The sequence below is a fragment of the Notolabrus celidotus genome, chromosome 12, assembly GCF_009762535.1.
Source record: "Notolabrus celidotus isolate fNotCel1 chromosome 12, fNotCel1.pri, whole genome shotgun sequence".
NCBI lineage: Eukaryota > Metazoa > Chordata > Actinopteri > Labriformes > Labridae > Notolabrus > Notolabrus celidotus.
In genome coordinates, this window is record NC_048283.1 from 17039363 (window position 1) to 17067197 (window position 27835).

The 27835-nt window shown below is 38.6% G+C and overlaps 2 protein-coding genes across 2 annotated transcripts; both read right to left on the bottom strand.

Annotated features, from left to right (window-relative positions):
• Positions 1 to 3840: 3840 nt before the first annotated feature.
• Positions 3841 to 14539, bottom strand: pdp1 (pyruvate dehyrogenase phosphatase catalytic subunit 1). Its single transcript, XM_034698128.1, has 9 exons — positions 14414 to 14539; positions 11009 to 11273; positions 10751 to 10918; positions 9896 to 10107; positions 9418 to 9499; positions 7885 to 7979; positions 7614 to 7782; positions 7306 to 7524; positions 3841 to 5719 (listed from the first exon to the last, which is right to left on the bottom strand). The coding sequence occupies exons 2-9, from the start codon at positions 11258 to 11260 to the stop codon at positions 5339 to 5341; spliced, it is 1578 nt and encodes a 525-aa protein (XP_034554019.1). The 5' UTR covers positions 11261 to 11273; positions 14414 to 14539; the 3' UTR covers positions 3841 to 5338.
• A 2139-nt stretch (positions 14540 to 16678) lies between these two features.
• On the bottom strand, positions 16679 to 26910 carry tmem67 (transmembrane protein 67). Its single transcript, XM_034698674.1, has 28 exons — positions 26677 to 26910; positions 24896 to 24984; positions 24670 to 24760; positions 24434 to 24533; positions 23261 to 23324; positions 23021 to 23092; positions 22873 to 22935; positions 22613 to 22767; positions 22418 to 22526; positions 21814 to 21900; positions 21506 to 21571; positions 21266 to 21419; positions 20964 to 21084; positions 20757 to 20862; positions 19784 to 19840; positions 19601 to 19699; positions 19406 to 19504; positions 18992 to 19078; positions 18802 to 18901; positions 18572 to 18711; positions 18343 to 18483; positions 18153 to 18233; positions 17948 to 18064; positions 17721 to 17837; positions 17504 to 17635; positions 17269 to 17371; positions 17038 to 17180; positions 16679 to 16955 (listed from the first exon to the last, which is right to left on the bottom strand). The coding sequence occupies exons 1-28, from the start codon at positions 26879 to 26881 to the stop codon at positions 16875 to 16877; spliced, it is 2979 nt and encodes a 992-aa protein (XP_034554565.1). The 5' UTR covers positions 26882 to 26910; the 3' UTR covers positions 16679 to 16874.
• Positions 26911 to 27835: the final 925 nt, after the last annotated feature.

The window sequence follows — 27835 nt, forward strand, 5'->3', positions numbered from 1 at the left end:
TATCTATCTATCTATCTATCTATCTATCTATCTATCTATCTATCTATCTATCTATCTATCTATCTATCTATCTATCTATCTATCTATCTATCTATCTATCTTTATTTGTATAGCGTCAAATCACAACAAACGTTATCTCAAGAAGCTTTTACAAACATAGGAGGTCTAGACCACTCCATGTCAAATTATGAACAGAGACCCAACTTTAAGACAGGGTAAGACTCAGTCTGACCCTTAATCCACCATGAGCATTGCACATCGCAGTATTTAGCTAGTTACAGTGGTGAGGAAAAACTTCCTTTTAACAGGCAAAAACCCCAGGCAGAACCAGACTCATGTTAGACAGCCATCATGCCTCGACCGAGTTGGGTCTTTAAAGAGGGATAGAGGGGAGTAAGAGAGAGAGGTGATAGTGATGAGACGAGTAGTAGAAGCTGTTGCCGCTGGAGTCCAGCACATCCGTATCAGCTGGAGTCCAGAACGTCGGTAGCAGGAGGATGCTTACAGCAGCTCAGGGGGGACCTACGAGACAAGGGAGCTCAGGGACTCCAGAAAGGTCTATGGTTAGTAACTTTCAATGGGACAGGTAGAGCTAAAGTAAGTGATGAAGGGGTTGGGGGGAAGGGGGTGGTATAGGATCCCAGTGTGTCAGTGCGCCGGTTCCCCCGGCAGTCTAAGCCTATAGCAGCATAACAAAAGCTGGTCCAAGCCTGAGCCAGCTCTAACTATAAGCTAATCACTCTATCAGCTCTATCACTAAAAATATTCTATGAAACTGAAACACAGTTATCACAACCACAACAAACAGCCTTCTCAGATATAAGATGTAAAATACATTAGCTTAATGTACATAAAATATTTAGAAAATAGTAATTTTTTTATACAAATAATTACACATTCACAACATAACATTAAGGATGTATGACTGCAAGATGTTACAAAATACAAATGTTTGAGGAAACATTGTATTCAACAGTAACACAAATAAATATCAGCATGGAAAGAAGAGAAAACGAAACAATATTCAAAAAAGTTAATATCTTAAAATCTTAACATCAAGTGCATCTTAAAAAACACGTTAATATTACTCTTCAGTCAGTGTTTTGGATATTCCAAAATTGTGCAGATCCATGTGTTTTTTATTTCCAAGGATAAATAGAAAGTTTCTGTCTTAGCAGAAAAATAAACATTTGTCATCTGAGTTCTCTAAAAGATGGAAAATCTGATGGGCAGTGACGACTCATGTAAAATTTTACCTGGATAAGAGCCCTACAGTGTTGCGTTATTGTTTATGTGGGATGATTTTATTTCACATCCTGCGCCTTCATCGCCCCAAAGAAGAAATAGCATGTAAATAAACTCTGTAACTCGGCCTGCTTTAACAAACTCGTCCTGGAAAAACATCCTCACAGCAGCGGAAATGAGGCACATTGGCTCAAGTGTTATGTAGAGAAGTAAACTGAATGTCACATTTAGACAAATACAGCAGTAAATCTGGACGCCTACAGTCTATCAGTGTAATGATGATGAAAATGTGACGTTGGCTTACAGTTAAACACGTTTCTTTGCTGACTAACAGCTCACTTCAGCGTAACAGAAAAGAAAGGACACTTCATCTAGTTTGAAATATCGCCAAATATCCTCAACCAACACTGTGTGGGTTTATAACAGTATACAGTACAGTCACAGTTGATAACCAAAAGTCTTTGTCATAATTTCCCCACTGAGAAATACAGAAATATTCATGAGTAAACTACATAGGCATTATCATCTGTGACCATGTGAGTGAGAGTTGCACAGAAACACTGAAATAACTTACTCTTAAGATGAGTTTGCAATAACACAAAAAGTTTTACAGTGAAAGTTTGAATTTGGTATTTTGAGACGTTTAAATGTTTGTTTCTTTAAAGTAACTCACAGGCTTATTGATCCTCTGATAAAATAGAATAAAATACTTAAATAAATGTATTGTACAAAGGATGCTATAGCTTGCAAGAAACCCAGATTATTAATGTTTTCTGTGTATTTGAAAATTTACCTTTCCTTAGTTTCAGAAGTTTGAAAGCACTTTTATGGAGCCCTGAAAGAAAACTAGGTTAATCGTGCCAAGGCCAGAGTTGGGACAATAACACCCAACTTTTTGAAGTTTTTGAGCACAGAACAATACTTTGTTTTTACAGCTTTAAAAAGTACTAAAAAAAAGATATAAGGGCACATTTTGAATTGTTAATCCATTTGTATAGTTTTATACAGTTTTTTTTAATGTTTTTTATGTTGTGTTTTTATACAGTCTTTCAGTGATGATAACTTTACTACAAAGGCAAACATTCTGTTGCCTGTTAAAGTGCACATAAACGATGACTAAACTGGCTACAATTTACAATACGTTTTTACAATTCACAATGTATATTTAAATTATGCTTAACTTTTGTATGGCCAAATAAACTAAATAAATCCTAAATTATAATATATATATATATAATTTATTTCCTAAATACTTTTTCACTGATACTTTTTTAATTTAATTTTTAAAATGTCATTTAAACAATCAGACATGAACAGGAATAATGAGACTCAGACCACATATACTTATCTATTTCACTGATACTTCATACAGGCATTGTTTTTTATTAAGTAAACTGGAAACAGATACATAAACATGTACTTACTTAATTTTATGTTTAATGCATAAATGTGTTCATTTCAAATCCTACGCTATTTATATAAATAAAAGTAGACTGAATGAATAGTGTTATACTTTGAACAGCTTATTATAGGTTTTCGTTATCAAACATACACTTCATTTCTATATTTATTTTTTCTTTCATTAATTTTAATAACATCCATCCATCCATCCATCTTCCTCCCCTTATCAGGGTCCGGGCCAGATGCCTGAACCACCATATCTGGCTCCTCTCGATGCAGAGGGGCTCTGCTTTGAGCCTCTCCCGGATGTCTGAGTCTCCAGACAGGGTACATTTGTTGTTGGTGTTTTTCTTCATCAATGTTAGCAATGTTATTCAAATAGAGAATATTAACATCACAGCAAAATTAAATCCAGCTGAAAATGACTTTATTTTCAGATGGTCTCCTCCTCTATCAGACACTTTATCCCGTGTGATGCTGCAGCATCACCTAGTGGTGGTTTACTGATGTCTCATGTGAACGATGATCAGTGATGGGGGAAAATCTCCAGCAGCACTCTGTCAAAATACTTAACAAAAGGTCTGTCATTGAGATAGTAACTGGGCAAAAAGTAAGCAGAAGTATCAGTCTGTTAAGTTGCTGTAAAACAGTTATTACTATCATTAAACTGATTAACTGATGCGTCAAAGTGTAAGCAGAATTTAACTGTTAACATTGGTTGAGTTTATTTTGACTTCCTCAATAAAAGGTGTGTCAGTGATTTAAATATTTTTGGCTTTAGGGACAAACTTGAGGTTTATCCTGTCATTCAAGACAAATCACAACAAACCCTCTTATTCAGGACGAGTTTGTGATTTCTGCATGAAAATAAAAAAAACATTTATCAGCCATCAAAACTGTCACTGATGTTTTTTCTACTCAGTTAATGACTTGATGATACCTTCATTTTCTGACATGTTGAATATCAGTCTTTTACAGAGCATCTTGAAAAAGCTCTCCATATGTTGAGTTGTAAGATCTCAGTCTAAAAGGGAAATATCAGCTTCATCTGTAGGATGAAAAGTACACATTTCCTCCTAATAACTCAAAAAGAGATTACTGATGTAGACATGTTTCTTCTTCTTTTTTATCAATGTATGGAAGCTGTGCACAATTAAATTTAAGAGAGAAGGCAATAAGAACCACTGTACCAGCTGGTGTATATTCAGTGTTTTATTAAACCATTCCATTATACAAAATTTAACCCACATCAGATACAATTTATACAACCTTAGATGAGGACGTGTAACATACGGCTTAAGCTGAATAAATAATCTTTACTTTTTAAACAGCTTCAGTCTGTTCCTTCATTAGGGCTTTGACACACAGGCATGACCCCTGACATGAACTCTTGAGTAGGAGGGAATCAGGAGTATGACCTGCTTCTAGTTTCACTTTCTGTTTTGAATAACAATATGTAAGCAACATGGCTAATGACCTGTCAGATAAACAAAACAAACAAATAAAAAAAAACATAAGGCAAGATAATCTTTAGCACATGTCCCTTTAACCCTGCAAAGCTTGTAAAATAACTAAAGTTTAATTGTGACGATCGTAGTCAATGTGGCTGATAATAAGAGGCTTGATAAATAACAGACATACTGACTTACAACAATAACAAAGTGGTAGTGTCAAAACAACAGGTAAATCCCATTGTACCTGTAGTTCTGTACAGTGCAAGTCTTCAGTTGATGATGTGTTAAACAGTGCAGTTTGTAAATATTTGGACAGTTTTGTTTTTTCCCTGTTCTCCAACATGTCAGGTCTAAGATGAACGTTTCCAACATTTTTGGCTTGTGACCCTTCAAAATAAATGTCTTGTTTTATTATTAAAATAACGTCATATGAGGGGAACCTTTGATTTACAATCACCCAGTGACTTCTGACTGTTGGGACCCATGACACCACACTGGTGTAAAGGTGTCAACAAGATTTCAACAACATCAAGTACACCTTTAAAGCTTTGAGTTAATTCTTGAACCTGATGCTGGAGTCAACCAAATATTTACAGGCTGCTGTGTAAATACAGAGCAAAATGTGTGTTTGAACAGCAATAAGAATATATCACACACAGACACCAACAAGTAAAAACAAGCTGTTATAACATCAGCCTCAGGGACACGGAGAAGAAAACAAGGCCTCAATGATAGAGAGTGTGGTGCTATATAAAGGACAGTTCAGTTAGAGTCCATGTAAAAGGCATTGAGTAGGTGGCTGCGTCCACTAACAAGTCTTTCCTTCTAAAGTCCAACCGTCACCCTCTTTGGAATTTATATCGCTTCAATCCCACTGAGTCTTTCAGCAGAAGAGGAGGTTGAATCTTTTGGCACAAAAGTTCGTTTGTAACAGCGTTTTGACGGCCACACAGAGAGTATGAAAGAGTAACAGGAGGAAATCTGCAGCATAAATACTGTGTTGCTATATCAGAGGGTTAGATCCAGTTTGAGGAAACCAGATCTGTTCTAGGACTGCATACGAACATAAGACTATTTCCATAAATAGAGTTAAAACCGTCAGACTGCAGGACACATTGTATCTTTATATGGCCGGTTTGTCCACAGAGTGTGCTTATGTGTATGTCTACACACACGTGTGTTTGTGTGTGTGTGTGTGCCGACACCTGAGTGGTATGCCAGAAGTAGTTTTGTACATCTCAGGACTGCCCCTCCTGTCTCTGTGCTCCAATCACATGAGGGTTGAACTGAGAGATGATGATGGTGATGTCATCGCGGTACATGCGAGCCAGCTCCTCGGGCAGCGAGAGCATCTTTGAAAGCCTCTCATGGTCGACCGTGCCAAATTCGTTGTTTCCCACCGCATGGCGCATCAGATGGGTCGCTGAGTTCTGGTCCTCGAAAGCTGAAGACACACGAGCCTTTCTCTCTTCCAGCAGTCCCTGCATCTGTCCGAGGGTGACCCTGTAGCCTCCCACTTTGAGGGGCTGACGCTGGTGCACCCCTGTCAAGTACTCCCCGACAATACGAACCACTTCCTGTCTGTGGAGGGTCTCCCAGAGGCCGTCAGAGCCAATTACCTGCAGGAACGGAGGAAGAGGAAGATTTTGATAACCTGCATTTACAACATCAGGTTTTAACAGTTTCTCAAATCTGACAAGAGTTGTTGTGTTTGAAGTTAGATGGCTGCATGAGCTTCTCACAAATAACTCTATGTAAACTTTGGAAAACACTGCTAATGGAAACAGATCATGAAAACTATTTCTATCTTCACAAACACAACCCTTGTCTGTAAAAGTCACACAATTCCATGCCAAACCAAGCATAGAAATCAAAAAGTCAGCCATGTGGCAAGAAAAATGTAGAGCCTAGATCAGAGGCAGTGTTCATTTTGGCGCCTATTTTAGATCTAGTCTTAGTCTTAAGACGAAAATGCCTGTTAGTCTTAGTCACATTTTAGTCTTTTCAGCCCTTTATAGTTTTAGTTTAGTTTTAGTTGACGAAAACTCAAAACATTTTAGTCTTTGATTTTTGCTGATACATCTTCACTCTTTAAATAATTCATGCAGTCGATCAGATGTCAGTATCAGGGTTATACTAAGTGTTTGAATCGTCAACATTTTACTCCTTTAACACTTTTGCTTGTGTAATATCTTAAGTTAAATAATTCAGCCTGTCTCTGCTAAAAAGTCAAAAGCGAACATTCACGATGTGACCACTGTGACTATATTTTGATTCTCTTGATCCACATAAAAATGCCATGAACGCATAATACAAGGGCTGCATTGCACATTTACGGCAGTCTTTGAATGCACCTGCAGTGACAGGCGCACTGGACAGACAGTCGGTGCACAGCACTCTGAAATGCATCTGCATCTTTGATGACAAGGAGTTGATCAAAACTTACTAAATGTGTCTGATGTTTCACCAAACTGGAACAAATCAAGCTGTAGACGCAGAGCTTTTTACGGTGAGAGCGGCAACAGCGTCAAACATCAAATATTAAACAAATGTCCCCCGGTTGTGTCTGTGTCACTAACGCACACCGGGGGTAAAAATCATCAATGAAGATGAGACAGATGCATGGAGGGGAGGAGAGCTGGTTCATAAAGCACACCTGCTGCAGGTAGAGACCAAGCTAACACTGAGCCCCTCAGATAATAACTCAGCCTGTCACAGGAAGTCATCACTTTTATTTCTAAAGATGAGACGCACAGCGAGGGAAATATGGATTTTGAATGTCCGACAATCCGCCGCTAATGTTTTCATCTGGTCATCGTCTCGTCAACAAAAACTAAACATACGCTTGTCAGAGTTTTTATTATCAGTGATGCACTTTAGCTCGTCATAGTCTCGTTTTCGTCATGACAAAATGAGTCGTTGACGAACATTTATCGTCATAATTTGGTTAACGAAATTAACGCTGATCAGAGGTAAATGTTAAATAGTTGGCTGGCTAAGTACACCATACTGACAGAATAATGCAGCAAATACAAAGTCCATACAGCTTAGATAACCAACTAACCAAGACATATTGCACATTTTATACATTATACCTTTAAAGTACCAGAAACAGAACGCTGAATAACCCCAAAGTCAGACAACAAGTTTCCTCTTGAAATGTCAACAAACAAGGTGAGTTCTGTAAAAGTGTGTCTTCTCTCACCAGGAAGCGATCCTGTGGCCGCAGCCTGTGGTACGTGATTTCAGGCTCAGCGGTCAGGTAGGGCGGCGTGTGGTAGTTTGGAGGGATAAACTTTGTGTGCTCGTTTTCATGGAGCTGATCAGGTCCGGACTCTAACACCCGCTTCTGCAGCTCAATACTCCACTTAAACTTCACGTCCCCGAACGCACGGAACGGCATGAGGAGGCCGAGCAACCGGTCCTGATGGAAAAGAAAACAGGAAGAGGAGAAGAGGTTTGAACATGTGCTGTAAAAACAACCAAACCAAACCTCACTGGTGGGTGTGGTACCTGTCGGATAACCGTCTTCCTCTCTGATGGCGGGTGTTCTCCACGTATCCGAGCCATCTCTTCGTCATTCTGAGCGCTGTGGTCGTTGGAGAGTGTGTGCACGCTGAAGGAACCGTCCTCCTCCTGGACCCCTAACACTGCTCGAGCATCTCCTGCGTTGGCTATATACCTTCAGGAACAGAGAGCACAGAATGAGACATTCAATTGGTCAAAACTGGTGCCAAATGTTCCACTTGCAACAAGACTGTGTGGGGGTGTAATTTTTCCGTACAGGTCTTGTCCATCGATGTGAGCCACGCAGGCTGTTGCTCCAGAAAAAGCCACTCTCAAAACCCAGTAGTGCAGGAAAGCATTTGGGTCTCCAACCTATGCAGCAAAAATAACACTGTGAGCCTCCAGACAGGATATACCACATAGTTTACATATTACAAGGAGAGCAAAGACACCTGAGCTCCTCTTAAGTCTATAAAATTTTAAATTTGGAAGCTTGTATATTTCATGCACTGCTGCCATGTGGTGGAGATGATATTCAATATGTTCCCTAATTTGTGACACAGCACTCAGATTACATTTAATGACTTGCTATTTGATATACTCTACGATGATATGACGCAGGGCATCATACTTCTAAAACATTACATTGGAACTGTGCCTGATCATGGAGTTGTTTTATAAGTCAGGATTACATCACGTGTAGAGAACACGCAGTCTAGTAAAATGTTTTGTAAAATGTTTTGTAACATGTGTCATCCACAGTCTGCAGTGGTTTGTGTGGCAGAGTAAGCATTTTGATGGTTTGGCTAATTCTCTACAATGTTTTAGGGAAAACGTCTGAGTTCCTTATCAACCCATGATGCTCCTACAGTAACTAATAAATCTAGACCAGGGGTGTCAAACATGTGGCCCGTGGGCCAAAACCGGCCCGCCAGAGGTTCAAATCCGGCCCGCGGAACAAATTTGTAAAGTGAAAAAATTACAGAGAAGACATTAACTGCAATTTTTTAATAAAGTAATTACTATTTCAAATCTGTCCTCTGGGGGTCGCATACTATCAGAGAGCTGACGGAGCGCACCTGAACGGTGCTCCGGGACTTTTTTTCTCAAAGTGAGAAAATAGATGACTTGCTGTTTGCATAATCCGGTTGAGATTCATAAAGACTTTTTAGAGCACTATAAGATGATCCAATTAGCACTAAAGTTTACATATATGTAAAGTTGTCACAGTAGGAACGGTGGATCCACAATCTTCGAAAGGAGCCACATATTGTTCGTGTGCTTTCCATACATGTGCATGCATTACAGATGCGCTCCGTGAACACTAACACTACACCCCTTCATACAACACCGTCCAGCAAGCAAACTGTTCATGCTGGAGCTGAGGGGTTCAAAATAGTCAACTTTACCTTCTTTATTATTATAATCTCTCTGTTCTTTTGTAGTTAACATTACACTCTGTGTGTCAGGTGAATGGGTAACCTGTGTGCTTGGTGTGTTGGCAGCAGGTTTCAGGGCTTAAAGAGTAAAATATTCGGCCCCAATATGAGACTCATCATGGAGAAAAATACAACAGCTGTTTTTGTTCAAAGACAGTTCATTAAATGTGAACATTTTCAGAATGTACTTGTACTTTTTTGCACTAAAACAAAAGGGAAAAATTTGGAGTTTTCATTATTTATAGGTTATTATGTTATGATTTTACTGGTCCGGCCCACTTCAGATCAACTCGGGCTGTATGTGGCCCCTGAACTGAAATGAGTTTGACGCCCCTGATCTAGACTACATTAAGGCAGACAAATAATCCCACCTGGGCCTCAAGAGACATGTCATTGTCCAGCCTCTTGAAGGCGTTCGTTAAGGCCTCACGGGTCTCTGGAACTTCTCCTGGGCTGGAAACAGACAGAGGAAATTGTGTGAAACAGAGGGCAAGGACGCAGACCAACAACAGCACTATTGGCAAAACAACAGACAGGCAGGCTGGTGTGGGTGTGGGTGTGTTGTTAGAAGATACACATGAAGATAAATACAAAACCTGTTTAGAGCCCAGTTTGCAGAGTAAGCACAAAAATAAAAAGGATTGTAAATCTCAATAATTAACTTCTCTGTTTTTACACTTTTGTAGGTAGAAGGATACAAATGTTATCAGTACACATGTTTTTAATTGAGTTAAGCAGAGCAAACGACCACACAGTGTGCTCCCTGTAGTCAATAAAGAAGGATGTTAGTACGGAGCTGAAGCCAAGACTCTCTCTCCTCTGAACTCTGTCCTGTTTCACAGTCCTCACCTGGTGAGATCTATCAACTCCTGCCAGTATGTCCGGAGGCTGTTAAAGTAAAGCGTCTGAGCCTCCCTGCTGAAGTAGTCGTTAGGATGTTTGTGCCACTGCAGGATGGGACTAAGTGCTCTGCCCGCCTCCACTGCTGCCTCCAGCTCACACAGTGTATTGTGTGGAAGAAGAGACACGGCGATGTAGTAGAACAACCTCTCACTGAGAGCCTGGAAGAAGGAAAATGATGGAGTCAGTGGGACAGGATACAGAACGAAGATATAGGATTCTACAGTATACTATTATTCAATGATCATAGTTGCCAGGGCTCTGTCTGTATGATGTTTTGTTTTCACTGTATTGATCACAGTTATACCCTTTCCTATTACCACTCTATTGGATGTGTTGATCATTATGCCCTAATTATTACCCATTTATAATTCTATACACTTTTAAAACTGTTTCCACATCTGGTTAAATGCTGAAGAACACACATTTATTGTTTATAGCCCTAAATTTTAAAAATCAAATAGCAGCAGATGAATGGAATTTATGAAAAGTTACGTCCACTATGCACAGTGTGAAGTAAATATCACTCATAAAATAAATGACCTGGGAAATCAAAATATTAGGCTGCATTTGTAGAACAGTTATAAGAAAAGTAAGTATATGGGTTTCCCTCAACAGCTGGTTTGTTTTGTTTAAAGGCATAATGAGTGGTTTGTTTTAGCATCATCTGCAAAATGCATCATGTAGCAGCTTCAGGTGAAAAGATAAAAAACATCTGTAATATCATTCTAAGTTTGAAACATGAAATATTCTTCTGAAGAAAGGTCAATGTAAAGTGTAAATGTTTAACAGATTACACCTTACCTGTGCACAGGCACAGCCAGCATGGCCGTCAAACACACCTAGCAGCATGCCTCTGGTCTGCAGACACGTGGCTGCACTCCGGCGGTCTTCTATGGGAGCGTTTGCTGGCAGCTGATTGCTCTCGAAACCCATCACTGATGACACATTCTTCCCATCAAACTCTGGCACCTGAAACCCCAGAGGGATAAAAAACAGTCAGATGAAGTACAGAGATGCAGAGATTCTGGGAATGCATCTCTACTGATTAATCTCACAAACCTTGAAGCTGTACTCGTTGGCTTTCAGAATAGAGTTGACCTGCGGGGGTGAGAGGATGTAGCTGTGGAGCACCGAGGCTGTCTGATAACCTCTTGAGTGGCGATGGCTCTGCCAGAAATGAGAGGGTCGTTTTGAGGCAGGTCTGTGAGTGATAGGTCCTAGCCAGGACTGGTGTTGTTGGCATGGTAACAGGCTGGAGGCCAAGGCCTTGGTACGGGGCAAACCCCTGAGCAGCTGGGACGTCACAGGCATGGCTAGAGGAGCACTATAGGCACACAAACAAAGAAAAAAAGCACTGGGTGTTTACACACCTTCTGAAGCAGTGAGACAGCAACAGCTGGATGTACAAAACAAGATTAACAGGATGCAACACATCAGAGAGGTTTCTCTTTGTGCACCATTAAGCCAACACTGTGAAAACGGAAAGACATAATGAGGTTCAGAGGGACAGGTTGACAGAAGCAGGGCCTTAAAGTCATGATTCAAAACACCTTATGTATTCATTACCAGAGACGCCAACCCACCAAACTGGTGGAGTCTCCTTTGACATTCAACCATTATATTATTTATGCATTTTCCATTCTGCACTTTCAAGTTCCATCCCTGCAGGTAGTTGTGACTTATTTTGCCTGCGGTCAATTCAGTTGAAATGAGATGAATGGTTTAAGATTAGTTGCTGATTAACTGTGCTGCAGAAAGCTTCCCTTCGATCGCCTTTTTCTGCTCCAGATGTAAAGAAAGCTGGTTGTTTAGAAGCAAGCCTGTGCATGTATCAGGCAGCAAAGAAGAATGTATTCAAATAGTTTGTGAGAAGTTGACTGATTTGTTCTGCCCTTGAACAGTAAATGAAAAGCAGATCAGGGAGGGGTAACATGGTGGTAAATGTATACATGTTGGAAAAGATGCTCTTATATGTCTCAATTTGATTTCTATGCTTTCATTATCATAATATTAGCAATGCATTACGTAGCTTTGTGCTGCTGTATTATTGACCAGTGCTCTATGAAATCTTCTTCTGCACTTACACTAAGACATGTCAATAAAGCACTGTTACAATAATGTCTTCCATATCTGACAGTGATTGCATCCTGAAGAATGCTCAAGTAAATTGTGCAGGAAAGACAAAATTAAAAATCTGAGGAGCTGAGTTGGATGTGTGTCTGTTTTTGCAGCTAAACAAATGCAGTTTGATAGTTGTGCAACAGTCCTATAGTTGACTTTACCTTTTACAAAGACACAACGTAGTTTTTGAAGGAATAGTTTTAAAATGTGTTTATTTACAGTTTCTACTTGTGTTGCAAAATAATGTTATTTCTAAAAAGGTTTTTCTATCGTTCTGTCAACCTATTTTTTTAACCAGTGAGGCTAGATTCTAACAAAAAACCCCTCTCTATAAAAAACAATAAGTCAACCAAACTGCCAGATCTTCAGTGATAATGAGGGTTAGCTGCAGGTCAGTTATATATTCTGTTAGTTTTAGTTTGGTGTGTCAGGAAACAGAGAATATCTGTGAAGGAAACAAAATCTAATGGAACTACATCCCTCATGTATGTAAATATGGCATGCCCACCTGACAGCACAGTGTGCATTGACTGAAGGTAATGTAATACCAGTGGGCTAGTGGTGGTGGGCGTATCGATTCTGTGGTATCAATATATCGATATTTACACGCTACTCATTTGAGTATCGATTACTGTAATAAAATATTGATACTAAATAAAATGCGAAATAAAAGTGCATGTGTCACTTCTGATTCTTTTAGGGTAACTTACTCCAAAGATTTGTACGGACAAATTCAGAGACATCATGATCACATTGTCATTTTAACAGTAGTCATGGTGAAGAGGCTTTAAATAGAGAATGTTGATTATTTATTATTTATGTGTTTTTCTAAATTTATTTCATTGTTTAAAAAAGGCCAGCAAAGGATTTGCATATTTTAGTTTTTAAATAAACAGTATTTGTCATGGGAGTTGTCTTTCAAGGGTTCATCAATCAATCAATCAATCAATCAATCAATCAATCAATCAATCAATCAATCTTTATTTGTATAGCGCCAAATCACAACAAACATTATCCCAGGACGCTTTTACAAACGTAGGAGGTCTAGACCACTTTGTCAAATTATGAACAGAGACCCAACTTCAAGACAGGGTAAGACTCAGTCTGTCCACCATGAGCATTGCACATTGCAGTATTTAGCTAGTTACAGTGGTGAGGAAAAACTTCCTTTTAACAGGCAGAAACCTCAGGCAGAACCAGACTCATGTTAGGGTTGCATTGTATTATTATTTTTAAATCACTGATTTATTTTGACTGTCAAAAAAGTAACCTGTATCATATGGAACCATAAAAGTGTGGTATCGCCCAGCACTACAGTGGGAGATATCAAATCTTTGTGATGTGTTAACATGCTATGATGAATAAGCATTGTTTTTATTTTTGTATTTTAATTTCTGTTATAATATTATGTTTTCTAATTAAATGGTTTAACAACAGTGGCTGACTTTTGGGACAGCTTTAAGAACATCTCATTTTTTAAAAGTCTGAATAAAATACATTCAAGCAGATGACCACAGAGCATGTCCTGGTGTGTCAGTGTGGTTTCAGTTGTAACCCTACTCTCTTTCCACTGACAGGTCAGTGGGGCTTCGTGCTCTCCCCAAAATAGCCTTAGCAAGAATCTCAGGACTGACATTTGGATCTTGAGAAATGTTCTGGTCATAGTGACCCACTAAACTAGAATCTGACTGGGTATCTCCATACGCAAGCTGCCCTAATTGCATGCATAGTTTCAGCACCTCTGCTCCACGGAGTGAAATATGTTACTCTGTGGTTGTGCAGCATGGTTCTTCTGCAGAAGTAGAACATTAGAGGATGATGGCTACAACATGTAAAGGGAGTCATCCTAAAGGCTGACCGCGATCTGTTGGAGAAAACAGAGAAGCCAAATATCCTCCCGACCTCTCACTGTGCATGAGTCACACAAACCGCAGAGGGCCGTCCCAGCTCGGAGCTCGGAGCTCTGCAAGAAAGTTGCCATGTCTGTTGACATCATTAGCCTCTCCTTGCTAGGAGAAAAGCAAGTCTTCAACCCTGTAAGATAATCTCAGAGGACTTAAAGGACCACCAACACAGAACATCAGTATCAGAGCTGTGTAGGACTACTTACTACAAGATGTGACATTATCAGATAACAAACCGCTACACTGATAAGGATAATACGTGCGTCAGTCATCAAGGCAAGGCAGCCAGATTCAAGCTAATGGTAGCTAGTGGTACATGGTTACACCCACCCACAGTCATCACACTACATACTGTCTGTTCTCATGCGACACGTCCGCAACAGTTCAAAACAAGGTTAACTGCTTACTAATGAAAATACAGAGCAACAACCAGACTCACCTCAACCTGATGATGTAAAGACGTCAGTGAAGTTCATAGCTGAACACCGACCCCTCTGGTCTGTATCATTCTGGAGCGCCGCACCACAAACTCAACGCTGATTGGCTGAGCCCTGACAGCCGTGATGACGTCAGGTTAAACCCACACGCACAGAGAAGACAGAAGGGTTAGTTGGGCATACTTTGATCCAACAAGTTGATTCTTGAAAGGTTGTAAATGTTAATGAAATAGTGGAACCTCGGCAACCTTTCTATACATTCAAAGGCATCTAATCTTTTTGTATCATCATCGAGTCACAAAAACTATATTTGCTTCTCTTTTGTTCATTTGTATCAAATAAATTTAAAAAAAAAGCTTGAACTTGAAGTTATGATAAGAAAAGAGAAGTGGACATAAGTGCAGTGCTGCTCACAATCAATACATTCATTCATCATACCAATATACAATAACATGACCCCTGTCAAAGACAGTGGTGGACAGTAACAGAGTAAATTTAATTGAGTAATGTACTTAAGTACATTTTTTGAGTATCTGTACTTTACTTGAGTATTATTTTTTGGGGGAACTTAACTTACTCCACTACATTCAGAAGACAATTATTGTACTTATTACTCCACTACATTTCTATCAATGCTCTAGTTACTCACTACTTTTGCTTTGAAGTCAGCTAATAAATTTCCTTCTCTTTTCTGAAATCTGATCCGAAGACAGTAAAATGTGTTTGTGTAGTTCTGTTTGTCTCAGTGGTTTAGTCGTACCTGTATATCGTGCGTCTCCACGGTTAAATGTGGAGCAAAGACAGAGCAGATTTCACTCAGATCAGGCAGTTCATCTAGAGGTGGTAATGATGGCTATATTTCTCCACCTGAGCACCCATGGCCTTGTCTTCAGCCCGTGTTAGAGGTTTTTGAAATGAAGAATGATACGTATCATTTGAAATGTTCTCCTTGTTTCCCACTCTGCTCAAACAAACATTCACTGTCCAACCTGAAAAAGCGAGTTGAGCTACTTAACATTTGTTTCATATCAGATGAACATTTCAAACTAAGTTGTCTGTGCTTGCAGTAACGTAGTCTCTGTTTTTATTCCATGGTATAGTTTGTAGAGATTTCAAGTAATGGTTTCTAAATAAACATAATGTAGCAGAATGTACTCCTATGTATTCTTGACTGCACTCGTGCTTTGTGAAAATACAACATTTTGAGATTTTTTAAGAAGTACTTTGAGTACTTAAGTATTTTTCAAAGCAAGTACTTCAGTACTTTAACTCAAGTAATAATCTGACAAAGCAACTTTCAGTTGTATTGGAGTAATATTTGACCAGGTGGATCTATACTTTGACTTAAGTAATGAAGCTGTGTACTTTGTCCACCACTGGTCAAAGATAAAAAACCATGTCAGATTGCTTGTATTGATTTTAAGTTGTGCAGTGTCTTTGAGTTCCTGAAAAGCGCTATATAAATAATAAAAAAAAGTATGTCACTGTGGCATACCAATGACACAACCAATACAAATAATACAATAAATACCGATAAGATACCAGTGTGGCAGTAAAAAGCAATACTATATTAACATCAGTGCAGAGTAAGTGAACCCTCATACTCATACTAGAGCATTATGTTAGTGCAGATTGTTTGTTGAGTAGAGTGATGGAAGTAGGGAGGAAGGAGAGCTTGAAGCAATTACTTTTATATCTGCTCGCTCTGAACCTTCCTCCAGAGGGCAATAATTCATATTCTGATTAAAGAAAATGAGAAGAGTCCTTCAAGATTTGTTGTGCCTGATTGACAACAGTATTTCCAAAGATAGTTTAAAGGGAAAGGTAATTTATTTTACCAATCACGACAAACGTTTCTGTGTAGCCACTTAGCTCTGCAAAAAAGTAACATATAGAATGCAAAAACAAAGAAAGGCACTGGTGTCCTTGTGGCGTTTAGTGCCAATTGAAAAGTATATCTTTGTATTTTGTGGTGACTTCAGTTAAGTTATAAGATCCCCCCTAAATTAAAGTTTGCAATCTAAATATTAATACCGATATCTACCTTGGAATTAGAAAAGTAACACAGCATACGCATTGAAAGTAATGTCTGGTTTGGCAAATCAATAAAGCATTACAATAAGAAGAAATACAAGGAAATCCCTCTGTGTTTTACAAAATTCTATCACTTTCTTTTTTTCCACATAAATATTTTTGTTTATTCCATTCTATGAACGCAATGATAATCATGCAACATTTGAAGATGCAGTTTCTTTTGATTCAAACAAGGCTGTCACAAATCATTTTAATCAATAAAAAACATTACAAATCCCTATAAAAATCTAAATATTTACATCATACAAAAAGCTGTAAAAATACTGAACATAGAAAAGTACAAAAGTGAACTTTACAAGCTGTGAAAAGTAAACATCTTAGAAAAAAATGCCACTAAAAAACACTGACACTACTTATTAACAGGTGATTTCATATCAGAAATCTCTCGTCCACCATAGTCTTGCTGACAAGGTTCTTCCTTCCAAGAGTGTTGCGGAGCAGGCGGAATATCTGTAATGAATATGGCATGTTTTTAGTTCATGTACTTTAAGCACTGTGAAGGCCATAAATACAAACTACACCAAAAACATACCATTTGCTGTACATATGTAAGAACGGCTGCAAGCACAAAGCTTTGAGATCCCAGGTCAACGACACAGAAGAACAAAGTGTCAAAGATCAGCAGCGTGGCCTCATTTCCATAATACAGCACATCACTGAAGGAGTGGGCCTCATCTGCAATAAGAAATGCAAACAGACATTATGTGCACACACTTAAATATTTATATACCTGCACAAACAAACTATGCAACACACTTCTTACCATTGTAAAAGATGCTTTTTTCACTGGGTTCAAGGAACTCCATCCCTATGACCCTCTCAAACATCAGCTTATCCTTCACTATGAAGTCCATGTCAGCGTGGGCCTGAGGAAAAAAAACAAAACAACACGAGGAGCAAAAGAGGTTGGTGCGATCAAATGAAAAGATTTATATTACATAAAATCAAACTTTGTGTAAGTGTGCTTGCAGGAGTTTTTTTTGTGTGTTTGGACTAACATGTTCCATAACAGATCCCAGGAAGTAGTTCATGGTGTTGTAGGCTCTGGCTTGCACCTCAAACCCGTTAGCTGAGCTCGCGTCCATTAAACGTGACGGACCGTTCCTTTGGAATCCAGGAAAAGAGAGACCCTTCGAAAAGAAAATCTGGAGTTATTGTTTTTCTTTGCTTGACGTTTTATAGCTGAATTACAAAAACAACCGAGAGAGAACACACCCTTTTGATTGGCTCTCGTATCCTGTCGTACTGTAGCCGCAGACGGTTTGTGAGAGACACCTGAAAGGTCTGGGTGTCTGTGTTGGGAAGCAGACCTCTTTGACCACACAGGGATTCCTTGAGATGGAAAAAGTGGAAGAAAGAAAAAGTATGCATATAATGTGTAAAAACTGTTCCATAAACTTGCCACAACTTCTACAAGGGCATGAACTCTGATGGTGTATTACAGTTTCTCTCCTCAGGTTGTTGTTCATTTCCTCCATGTTCGTATCTGCATGCCCATGTACTGAACGGCCGTGGATGTAGTAGCCAAAACAACGGTGAGACAACAGCAGCACAGATATCTGTACAGAAATAAACAAAAAAACATAGTTTTGAATAACTTTCCAGGCACGTACATTATTCAAAATATAAAATACACGTTTAACTCACATTGCTGATTGAGCAGAGATCTACAAACTGCCGTATCTTGTCCTCCACAAAGTGCTCATAAAACACAGTGAAGAAAATCACCTGCAGGGATAAATGATGATCTTTTAAAGGGGCTTGCCATGCTTGACTATATTTCTACACCATTTTTACTAAAGACAGAAGAACATGACAGAGCAGAGGGAGGTTCCACCTGCAGAAGTCCAACGCAGAGCCACAGAGTGGCTGCCAGACCATAACGCAGAATCAGGCTGTATGAGGGGGTGTATGCCTGTGGGGAGCGCTCTAACGTTGGCCAGGGGTCCCTCAGGGCAAGGTTAGAGAAACCCAGGACCTGAGCAATACAGGGCAACATGTCAGCGATGAAGACAACACAAAAACATGCAAAAAAGGAACAGGGTGTAGTGTGTTGCAGTATATACTTCAAGAAAGAACAGCACAGCAATGATCTGAAAGGTTGGGTTGATCTTGCGGATAGTTTGGATCTCATTCCATTCATTGGCCACGAAGTAGGTCCTCCAGATGCTGACTGGAGAGGGGTCACGTTTGGGCTCGCCAGCAGCTGAACAGCAAAGTTTATGAATGGCTTAAAAAAGCTGGACAATTCTTACGAAGACTGCAATATATGAGTTGACAGTTAACATATCTGTACCATGCACAGTCCTGCCGGCTTTGCTTCGTGGCCTCTCCCAGTCCATAAGGAAAATATCAACTGAGACCTGAAGGATCAGCTTGTGGAGTAACTGGATAGCCTGGATTCAAATACACAAAACAATAGTTTTTCTTAGGAGGCAACCCTTCAGCTTCCAAAAAACAATACAGCTGATCTTTAATGTTCTAACCTTGAGAGCAAAAGCACATCCAATGTAGGTCACAAACTGCTCCTCCTGACCAGGCAGTGGTAACAGCACCGATACAGACTGCTGGGCCTTAACAGACACATGAACAAATTATTCATGCAGAGCAGCCGAAGATAAACCCTACATCTACACATTTACACATTTACACAAAGATAAAGTAAAGACAAAGAAGGTAAAGAAGGAAAAAGACTTGCCTCTAATGTCTATCGAGTGCGGAGAGGAAAGAAAACATGCAAAGAACAGGGGGGAACATTTGGTGTTCGGAAAAAAAGATAAAGTTAAAAAGGTGAGCAAATAAAAGCTTTAGAGAGAAGCTACTGGAACAATCATTAAAGATCACACATTAATTAAAACCATTAATCTTATTGAAGAAAGGCCAAAAAGAATTATAGTAACCTTGTAAAATATGAGCCAGTAAAGTCCTGTTCCCACGGTGACAGTGAAGAAAACATTGGCCAGATCTCCGGCATAAAACAACAAAAACTTCATCAATGTCTGAGGAAGGGGCAGAAAGGAGAAGAGAAGAGCATTACTTCCAATCCAACATGTGAGAGAGGGTTCTTGAAAAGTGATATGCTATTGACGCAGTACCTCCACATCGATGAGTGATGAGGCAATCCTCCTCTTCCAGCTGACCGTCTTCAAGAGAGAATAGAGCACTGCTACACCGCCCATCACACCCAGAGCCGTCTGTGACAGAAGTGACAGTGAACATCACTCAGACACAAGATCATCTCTTTGTTGTGACAAAGTTTAAGTGATGCTTCCACTCACGTTGGTCTTCATGCGTGCCTCATTTTGATCCATCTCATACTCCACAGCAAAGGATGTCTAAAACACAATCACATTATCACATTCATAGACTAAAAGCTTTTAACTGAGATAAGTCAAGAGTCAGCAACTTTTTTTTCACATTATCAAAAAGTCTACAAAGAAAAAAAAGCATGTGTTTGTGTGTATTGCCTTATACTGCTTTATTTGTGAGAACCAATTTCAGTTTGAACACTGAGTCGTAATAAAAAGTATATTCTGATACTCAGTCTTTTCTGCCTCTCATGTGAATATGTTTAACTGTCTGTAAACAAACAGCTCACTTTTTTTTTAAGTTATATTTTTTGGCATTTTTGTCTTTTAATGGACAGGACAGCTGAAGAGAGACAGGAAATGTGGGGAGTAGAGAGTGGGGGAAGACATGCAGTAAATGGTGGACCAGCCGGGAATTGAACCGGCGACCTCTGCGACCAGGACTTTAGCCCGTGGCCTTCAACTTTGAATTCACAGAAGAGGCTGAGAAACAAACTCCTGAGGAAGGATACAGAGAAAGTGCTACAAATGGACTGAAGGGATATTATTTGCTGAATGATACAAAAACTGTTATTAGCTGTTATTATTATAAAGATATTAATGCACTTCATACAATATCTAACAAGACAACAAGCTCTGAGATACATTTGCAAATAACTGACTTAATATTGCAATAAATGGAAATTCTGTCATGGGGAAATACATTTCTGTTATGGAGGATATCCGGGAGACATGGGTGAGATTTCTGCATTAGGATAACTGTTTGACAGTTAATAATTAAAAGTAGTGTTACTTATAAACTGTAAAACCTGTAAACCTTCTTTATTCCCTGATACATACTTGTAGCTTTTGTTTCCTGTTTAACTCCTTGAAGGTTAAAGAATACATTATTTTAATGAGGGGGTGTGTGTGTGTGTGTGTGTGTGTTTTGGGCTGTACTCACAGGCACGGTTTGAGAATTGATATCCGTGATGGGAATGTCTCTGTATGTCATCATCAGTAGTGGAGGATACACCTGACCTTCCAGCGTTCTTGGGACCAGCTGAAACCTACAAAACACACACATCAAACCAAAAACACCACCTCTGCTTAAGAAAGCAGTTATCCTTTGTCATCTGTTTTCATGGTGGTGTGCGGGTTACAGGCCCACCTTATTTTAACACTGCTGGCAACACGGATGACTTTAGGCTGGGCACTCAAGCTCTTCTCTCTTCCGCTTAGCCCATCCACAAGGAACATTCGCCGGGTCAGGTACCAGTTCTTCATGCTCTCTGTTCACAGACAAAATATATTGAGGCAATGCGCACACACACACACACACACACACACACACACACACACATTCACTCACACACACACACACACACACACACACACACACACACACACACACACACACACACACACACACACAGTATATAAATACACATGCAATGACAAAAAATGTCCCACCTTGGTTGATGAAGCGTCCGTTGTGTTGCTGGTTGTAGACCAGTGTAGGCAGTGGGAGAATTTTTCTGTTCTCTCCTCCACCGAGCTCCATGAACACATCGTAGAACAACGGCTCCGGATATGTATCCAACAGCTCTTTAACTGACAGATCACACTACACACAGAGACAAACACATCTTATATTAAAACTGGGCACTAAAGCAAGTTATTCCACTGTTCATGAGGTGAATGAAGACTCACTGTTTGTTGGTAAGCTGTTCCAAAGCTGAACGCTGCTGCTTGTTTGGTGGTTGTGTCTGGACAAAGCTACAAGAGAGGAACAGAAACATAGAGTTAATGTGTAGTATTAACAAGCCTTTTTACTGACATGAAAAATAGTGTAATTAAGTCAACTGATAAATGTAGGTTGTTAATATGCAAGAATTATAGGGTTCAAAGGTTAGGATTTGGTCCTGCTACAAACATATCTGGCTGATCTAAACAGAAATATAAACATTGCATAATAAGCTACATTGCTCAACCTCACCACCAGTAGTTTGACATCTTACCTGGAGATTTCCTCCACCTACAGGCTCCCATCTGAGGAACTCTCCTCTGACATTATAGACAGCTGCAATCAGCTTAATATCAGTGTTCTGTGGAGAAAAAAAAGAACATTTTCATGTAGAAAAAAACATTTTTGGTACCACCTCTTTATTTCAGTTTATTTACAGTTTCTTTCCGAGAGCCATCACAACACTAAACACCCACAAACAGCTGACATTAACAATCCTCTCATGTGCAATATTTATTACTGTGTAATAATATTCATGTCAAGTGTAATACCGGGAACTGTGAAAGCTGTTCATATAATGTGCAATATCCTAAACCCAAATACCTCTTCTCTCGACCTTGATATTTTTTTTATATTATTCTATATTTTTTAATTGTCTTTTATAGATATTTTCTACCTGTCTTTTATTTTATTTGTATGCATCTCATGCACCTTCAGGAGCAGCGCTTCTAATTTCATTGTACACCTGACAATGACAAATAAAGGCTATTCTATTCTATTTTCTAGTTTTTATTAAAATAAAATAAAAGAGTACTGTTTTCGTTGTGTTTCTTTTTTCCACTTCTTTCTGAAGCTTGAAAATGACTCAACTCACATACCTTGTTTTTGCCTCTGAAACTGAACCCAATAGGAACAGGATCAGTCTGTAGCACTCGACTGGCCAATCCTGGTTCGTCCCCATAATAAAGCCACGGCAGATTGACTCTCCTGGATGAACAGAAAACAATGTACTTATGGGGGGTTTTATGTCTTCAAGTATATTGCTACTTGTATGCCATGATAGTGTTTTTTACCAGTAGGAAATGTCTTGTGTTGAGCTCAGAGCAGCCCTGGATCTGAAGATAGTGTTAAAGAGGCCACAGGCATCACTGGACACGCCACTGAAGGAGTGCATGTTCATCACACACATGTTCCCCAGAGCCTGACATGCCGTCAGATTGGAGAAAACCTGCAACCACAAAACTTGTTAATGCACAGCTGCTGGTTAGATGCATTTGAGCATCAATAAAAATGACAATTCCAGTGATGTTGGATGAAGGAAAACTTGAATTACAAGGCAGGCTGCTGACGAGGAGTACAAGTTTTGGACGAACCAGGCAGACTGTACGCTGAATTTCTGCAAGCAAAACAAAGCAGAACATTTTTTTTAAAATACATCCTAAAAATGAAGTAAGACAGTGAGTGAGGAGAAGGAGACTCACCAACTGAGCATAGTTGACACTGGGATTCACATTAGTTGAGAGGCTGCCTGGAGGGAAACATAATCCTCCTGCCTAGAAAAGCACATATAGTCTTCTATGAGGCTGTTAGGTTGTTAGTGAATGGTGTGTGTGTGTGTGTGTGTGTGTGTGTGTGTGTGTGTGTGTGTGTGTGTGTGTGTGTGTGTGTGTGTGTGTGTGTGAGATGTGGAAAGGATGCTATAAGGGGAAGGCAGGACTCACCAAGACATTAGGAGTTTTGCACAAACAGGAGGTGTTAATGAAGGAGGCCTGGCATCGCTCACACCTGAAAGACAATTTTGGAGTCTGTTCTAGTACTTACACACTTATCACAAAGAATCAAGTCATCCTTTGTCCACACTCTGAGGGACAACATTTAATATACCATTGATGTCAAAAGAGAGAGCAGCCAAAAGCCAAACCTCAAAGTAACAAAATAGGAAAAGATGTCAAAGGCAGGGAACATACACTGAGGTGAAAAGCCAGAAGTCTGTAAAATGATAATGACGGATGAAAAAATTAAGAAGTCTCAGAGAGATGGAAACATGATGACACAAAAACTGTTTCTGAACCTGAATCCAATCGTTTATCAGACAGCTCAGCATAGATTTCACTTACCTGGTTCGCATTTCTAAATCTTTTTCAAGAGGTGATTGAAAGGGCATTAATAAAATGCTCATTTAAGCTCCCCAGCTATACATGTAATTACAGGATTGTAGTAATATCTGCAATAATGGGAACTGAAAAAAATGCATGCATATAGAGATCTCTCCTTAAATGGATGAAATACAAAAATATAGAAATTTCACTCAGCCCTTAATAGCTTTTGTTCTTATGTGCTCTTCAGGAGTGGCAGAAAAAAAAAGTTAGGAAAAGTAGAGGATGCTTTGATTCAAGGTCTCTGCCCACTGCAGGTCAAACCAACTCAGACTTACAGAAGACAGGACATAAATCACACGTTTGTCTTGTCGTGAGGAAGTGTAAAGGACTTTGTGACTTTTGTCTGTAAAAGACACAATATAAATAAACTTTACTTACTTACTTATACAACTATTTTATAAATGTATGAAAAGTTAATGTGGAAATAATATCAGCTGCAAATAAAAAATCCCACTACGCTTAAACTTGATTTTGTTGTTAATGAGCTTCCCCATGAAACAATTCAAAAGGTTTTTCGGGAACCATACAGTAAACTGACTTACATAAGGTTCACCTGTTATAGCCTAATGATTATATTTTATGCTGAGAGTCTATAGATTATCAGATAGATCAAATAGCCTAATGTGTAAATGTACTGTCCAGATTATATCACTTTAAAGATATCTAACTTCAGACAGATAATCTGCACTATAAAGCTTGATATATGTATTTTGGTTGAAAGGCATCGATACAGACCTATCTCCACTGCTGTTTGGGACAGAAAATGCAGGGGTGTTTCCATCACACGTTTCACATCTGGCCTCTTCCAAAAGGCTCCCATTGACGTCTCTTTCCACTGCAAAAAAACAGCAAAAGTTAAGCCATTTATGTAAACACAAATAAGAGAGCAAGTGCAGTCAATGTCAAATACTGTTTCTGATAGGTGGTCTTGCTGTCAGTAAATTAGGCCTGCAATTAGTTAGACTACTCACCCAAGACATTATCTTGTTGACACTGGCACTTCCCGTCATCAGTGACTCCGCCTGGACAGCGAATACACCCAAACCCATCTTTAGTTACTGCCTGTGAAGAAAGAAAAAAATTTCAAAAGTGTTCTTATGAATGGGATTAGAGATGGTCTAAAGACAGTCACATGAATCTTCAGTATGATGTTCGATGAAAATCAAATCAAATGTATTCTGATTAAATTGCACTTACTGGTTTGTCTGAGGGGCATTGCTGACAAGCAATGGATGCTTTATCAGTGGTGAGAGTCTGGAAGCCAGTTCTGCAAGTGCAGCCCAGTCCTTGACAAAGAGGGAAACCAGTTCAAAGTCATTTAGAATTGTAACAGAGGAGGACATACAAAGATGAGTTTTGAAAAGGTTGCATCTTCCTTACTAAAACTTAATGACATAACTGGGCCTGTCATGGCTTGGTAGCATTGCACTGATGGACCTTAAGATGATCAGTTTTATGTTAGGTGAATGTACTATTTATTCCTATTAACATATTCTGGTGTTTTTGGAGGGATGTCTTGGTAGACGGAAACACACACACAAGCAAATGTGTCAATAAATGGATGTAACTGCTGTAAATAAAGTATGTAATGACTTGAATAGTGTAAGGATTTAGATTGTGTGATGGTTTTATGATTTTTTTATTTTTTTATTGTGCAAGAAATGTGTTTTACAAGGAAGGGTGACCAAGTGATAGTAGATAGAGTAACACGTAAACATGGCACGAATATGGACAACAATTAAAAAAAACAACCAAAAAAAACAGACAGACAGAGAAGAGGTAGTAATAGTAATACTAACAATAAAAGGAAAACCAAGGCTAAAACAAAAACAAAACGAACAAAAGAGACAAACAAAGAAAATCAGTTGATGTTTTAAAAAAATAATAATAAAATAAACCAGCAGAAATAACCTATACAAAGTAAGCCATAAAAGAGGGAGAAAAGCAAAATAATAGTAATATCAAGGAATTTAAATAAATATATTATATCAATAATGATAATAAAACATATAATCCTAATTGTTAATTTCAGGGGGGTTAATAAATCAAATAAATAGATAAACAAAAAGATAATAATACATATATAAACATGTGTAAAAATAAATAAATAAACAAAAAGTGTGTCTTGTGAGGGTTAATGTTTGTGTGGGAAGATTGAAGGTATGATAGTTACTGAATATCTTCTGATGCATTCCAAATATGAGAAGCAGAAAGTGGAAAGATTGATAAGATTGTAAGGAGTAAAGAATTCTATTTTTTTTACTCCTGGTTTTATGATCTGCCTTTAACTGCCTTGACCTGTACCTTGCAATAATTGATATATGTGTGTGTGTGTAAGATATGCTTATTTTTTACCTCTTTAATTGCTAATAACTTTTTAATAATTGTTACTTTATAGGCTCTTGTTTGCTTTATAGGTTTCTTTTGCACTTTGTCTACTTTGTTGCTGTGACACTTGAATTTCCCCGTTGTCGGACGAGTAAAGGACTATCTTATCTTATCTTGAATAGCAGACTAAAATCCAATGATAATGTGGTGTTTTTTGCTAAATATAAATCAATAGTTTTGTTCAGCTAATGCTCAAAAATAGAAAACAGATTATTGTTTCTTCAGCAACATTTTACTGGGGATCTAGCATATTTAAGCCATTTGATTTTAGATGTTAATATGAGACAATGCTGTGCAGTATATGCACAGCACGCTACTGATATAAAACTATATATTTAAGCCTATGGTCCAAACGTTTAGTTAAATTAACATTGCATAACAACACGTTTAAATCATAAAGCACGAGGTGTATTGTTTTATGGTAGGATTTCCTCTGTTAGCTCGCTAGCTGTGTTTTTGGTTATGAAAGGATCTTTTGGTTTCTTCTCGTCGTGCGTGATTGACCACATTTTAAAAAGATAATCTGTTAAACAATGTGAGAATTTAAACTTCTTGTTGGCATGTTAGCGTTCTGTGTGATGTTAACTGACCTGTGGTGCTCTGTCGCTGATTCGGACCGCACTTTACACACGACAGACTCGAGATATCGAAGAATTCTTCTGCAGCACAGTCTGAAGGAGACTTGTGGGGGATGGTGAACTGTTGACAATGAAGAAAATCTATGTAAAATAAAAGAAACAACAGCAAACGCACTTTTAGCCTCTGGGCGGCTAACAGTGGCGTCCCCGTCGCCATGGTAAACAGCGGTCTCCGTTACCCACAATCCTGTTCACCTTGCGTGATGACGTATGACGCTGCGGCATAAATTTAATGTGCGTCACATCTAAAATGTAAATGCTGAATACTATACTATAACGTGCTCCTACAAAGAACCTCAAGATCAGTTTTTTCAAAACACTTTTTAGATATCTATATTTTTTATTTTATCAGTATTCTTCAATAATGCATATTACATTATATTATTTCATTATCTTGCTATATTATATTATGTTATATTACATTATTGTTTACTCCAACTTATGGTCATATTATATACCCATATTTATTTATTATAGTGCTTAATCTGTCATTACCCACCATAATCATACCATGTCAACCTGTCACAACCCTGTCACTACCCACCTATTGTTACTACTGAAACATTTTTAATACTGCCTGTAATTACTGCTATTTAATCAATTTGTGACATTTTTATTTATCTTAATTCCATTTGTAACATTGTATATTTCTAAATTGTATTCTATCTTTATTTATCTATTTGTATTTTTACTTATTTTATTTTACTAATTGAAACTTTTTCTTAATGTACTTGTGTCTTGGTTGCTGCAACAACTGAATTTCCCCCCGGGGGATCAATAAAGTAATATCTCATCTCATCTCATCTCATCTCATCTCATCTCATCTCATCTCATCGTATCTCATCCATAGATCTCATCTCATCTCCTCTCCTCTCCTCTCCTCTCCTCTCCTCTCCTCTCCTCTCCTCTCCTCTCCTCTTATCTTATCTCGTCTTATCTTAATAAAAAAGCCTCTTGTTACCGAATTGTTCATATTACACATAAGATTAACAATTAAAACAATTTGAATTAAATAACATGTTATTTTGTCTCAATTGTATGCGTGTTTAAAACTCTCAGACAATTTTTAGATTCAGTCATTATTTTTTGTATTATGAAACTTTTTTTTCCA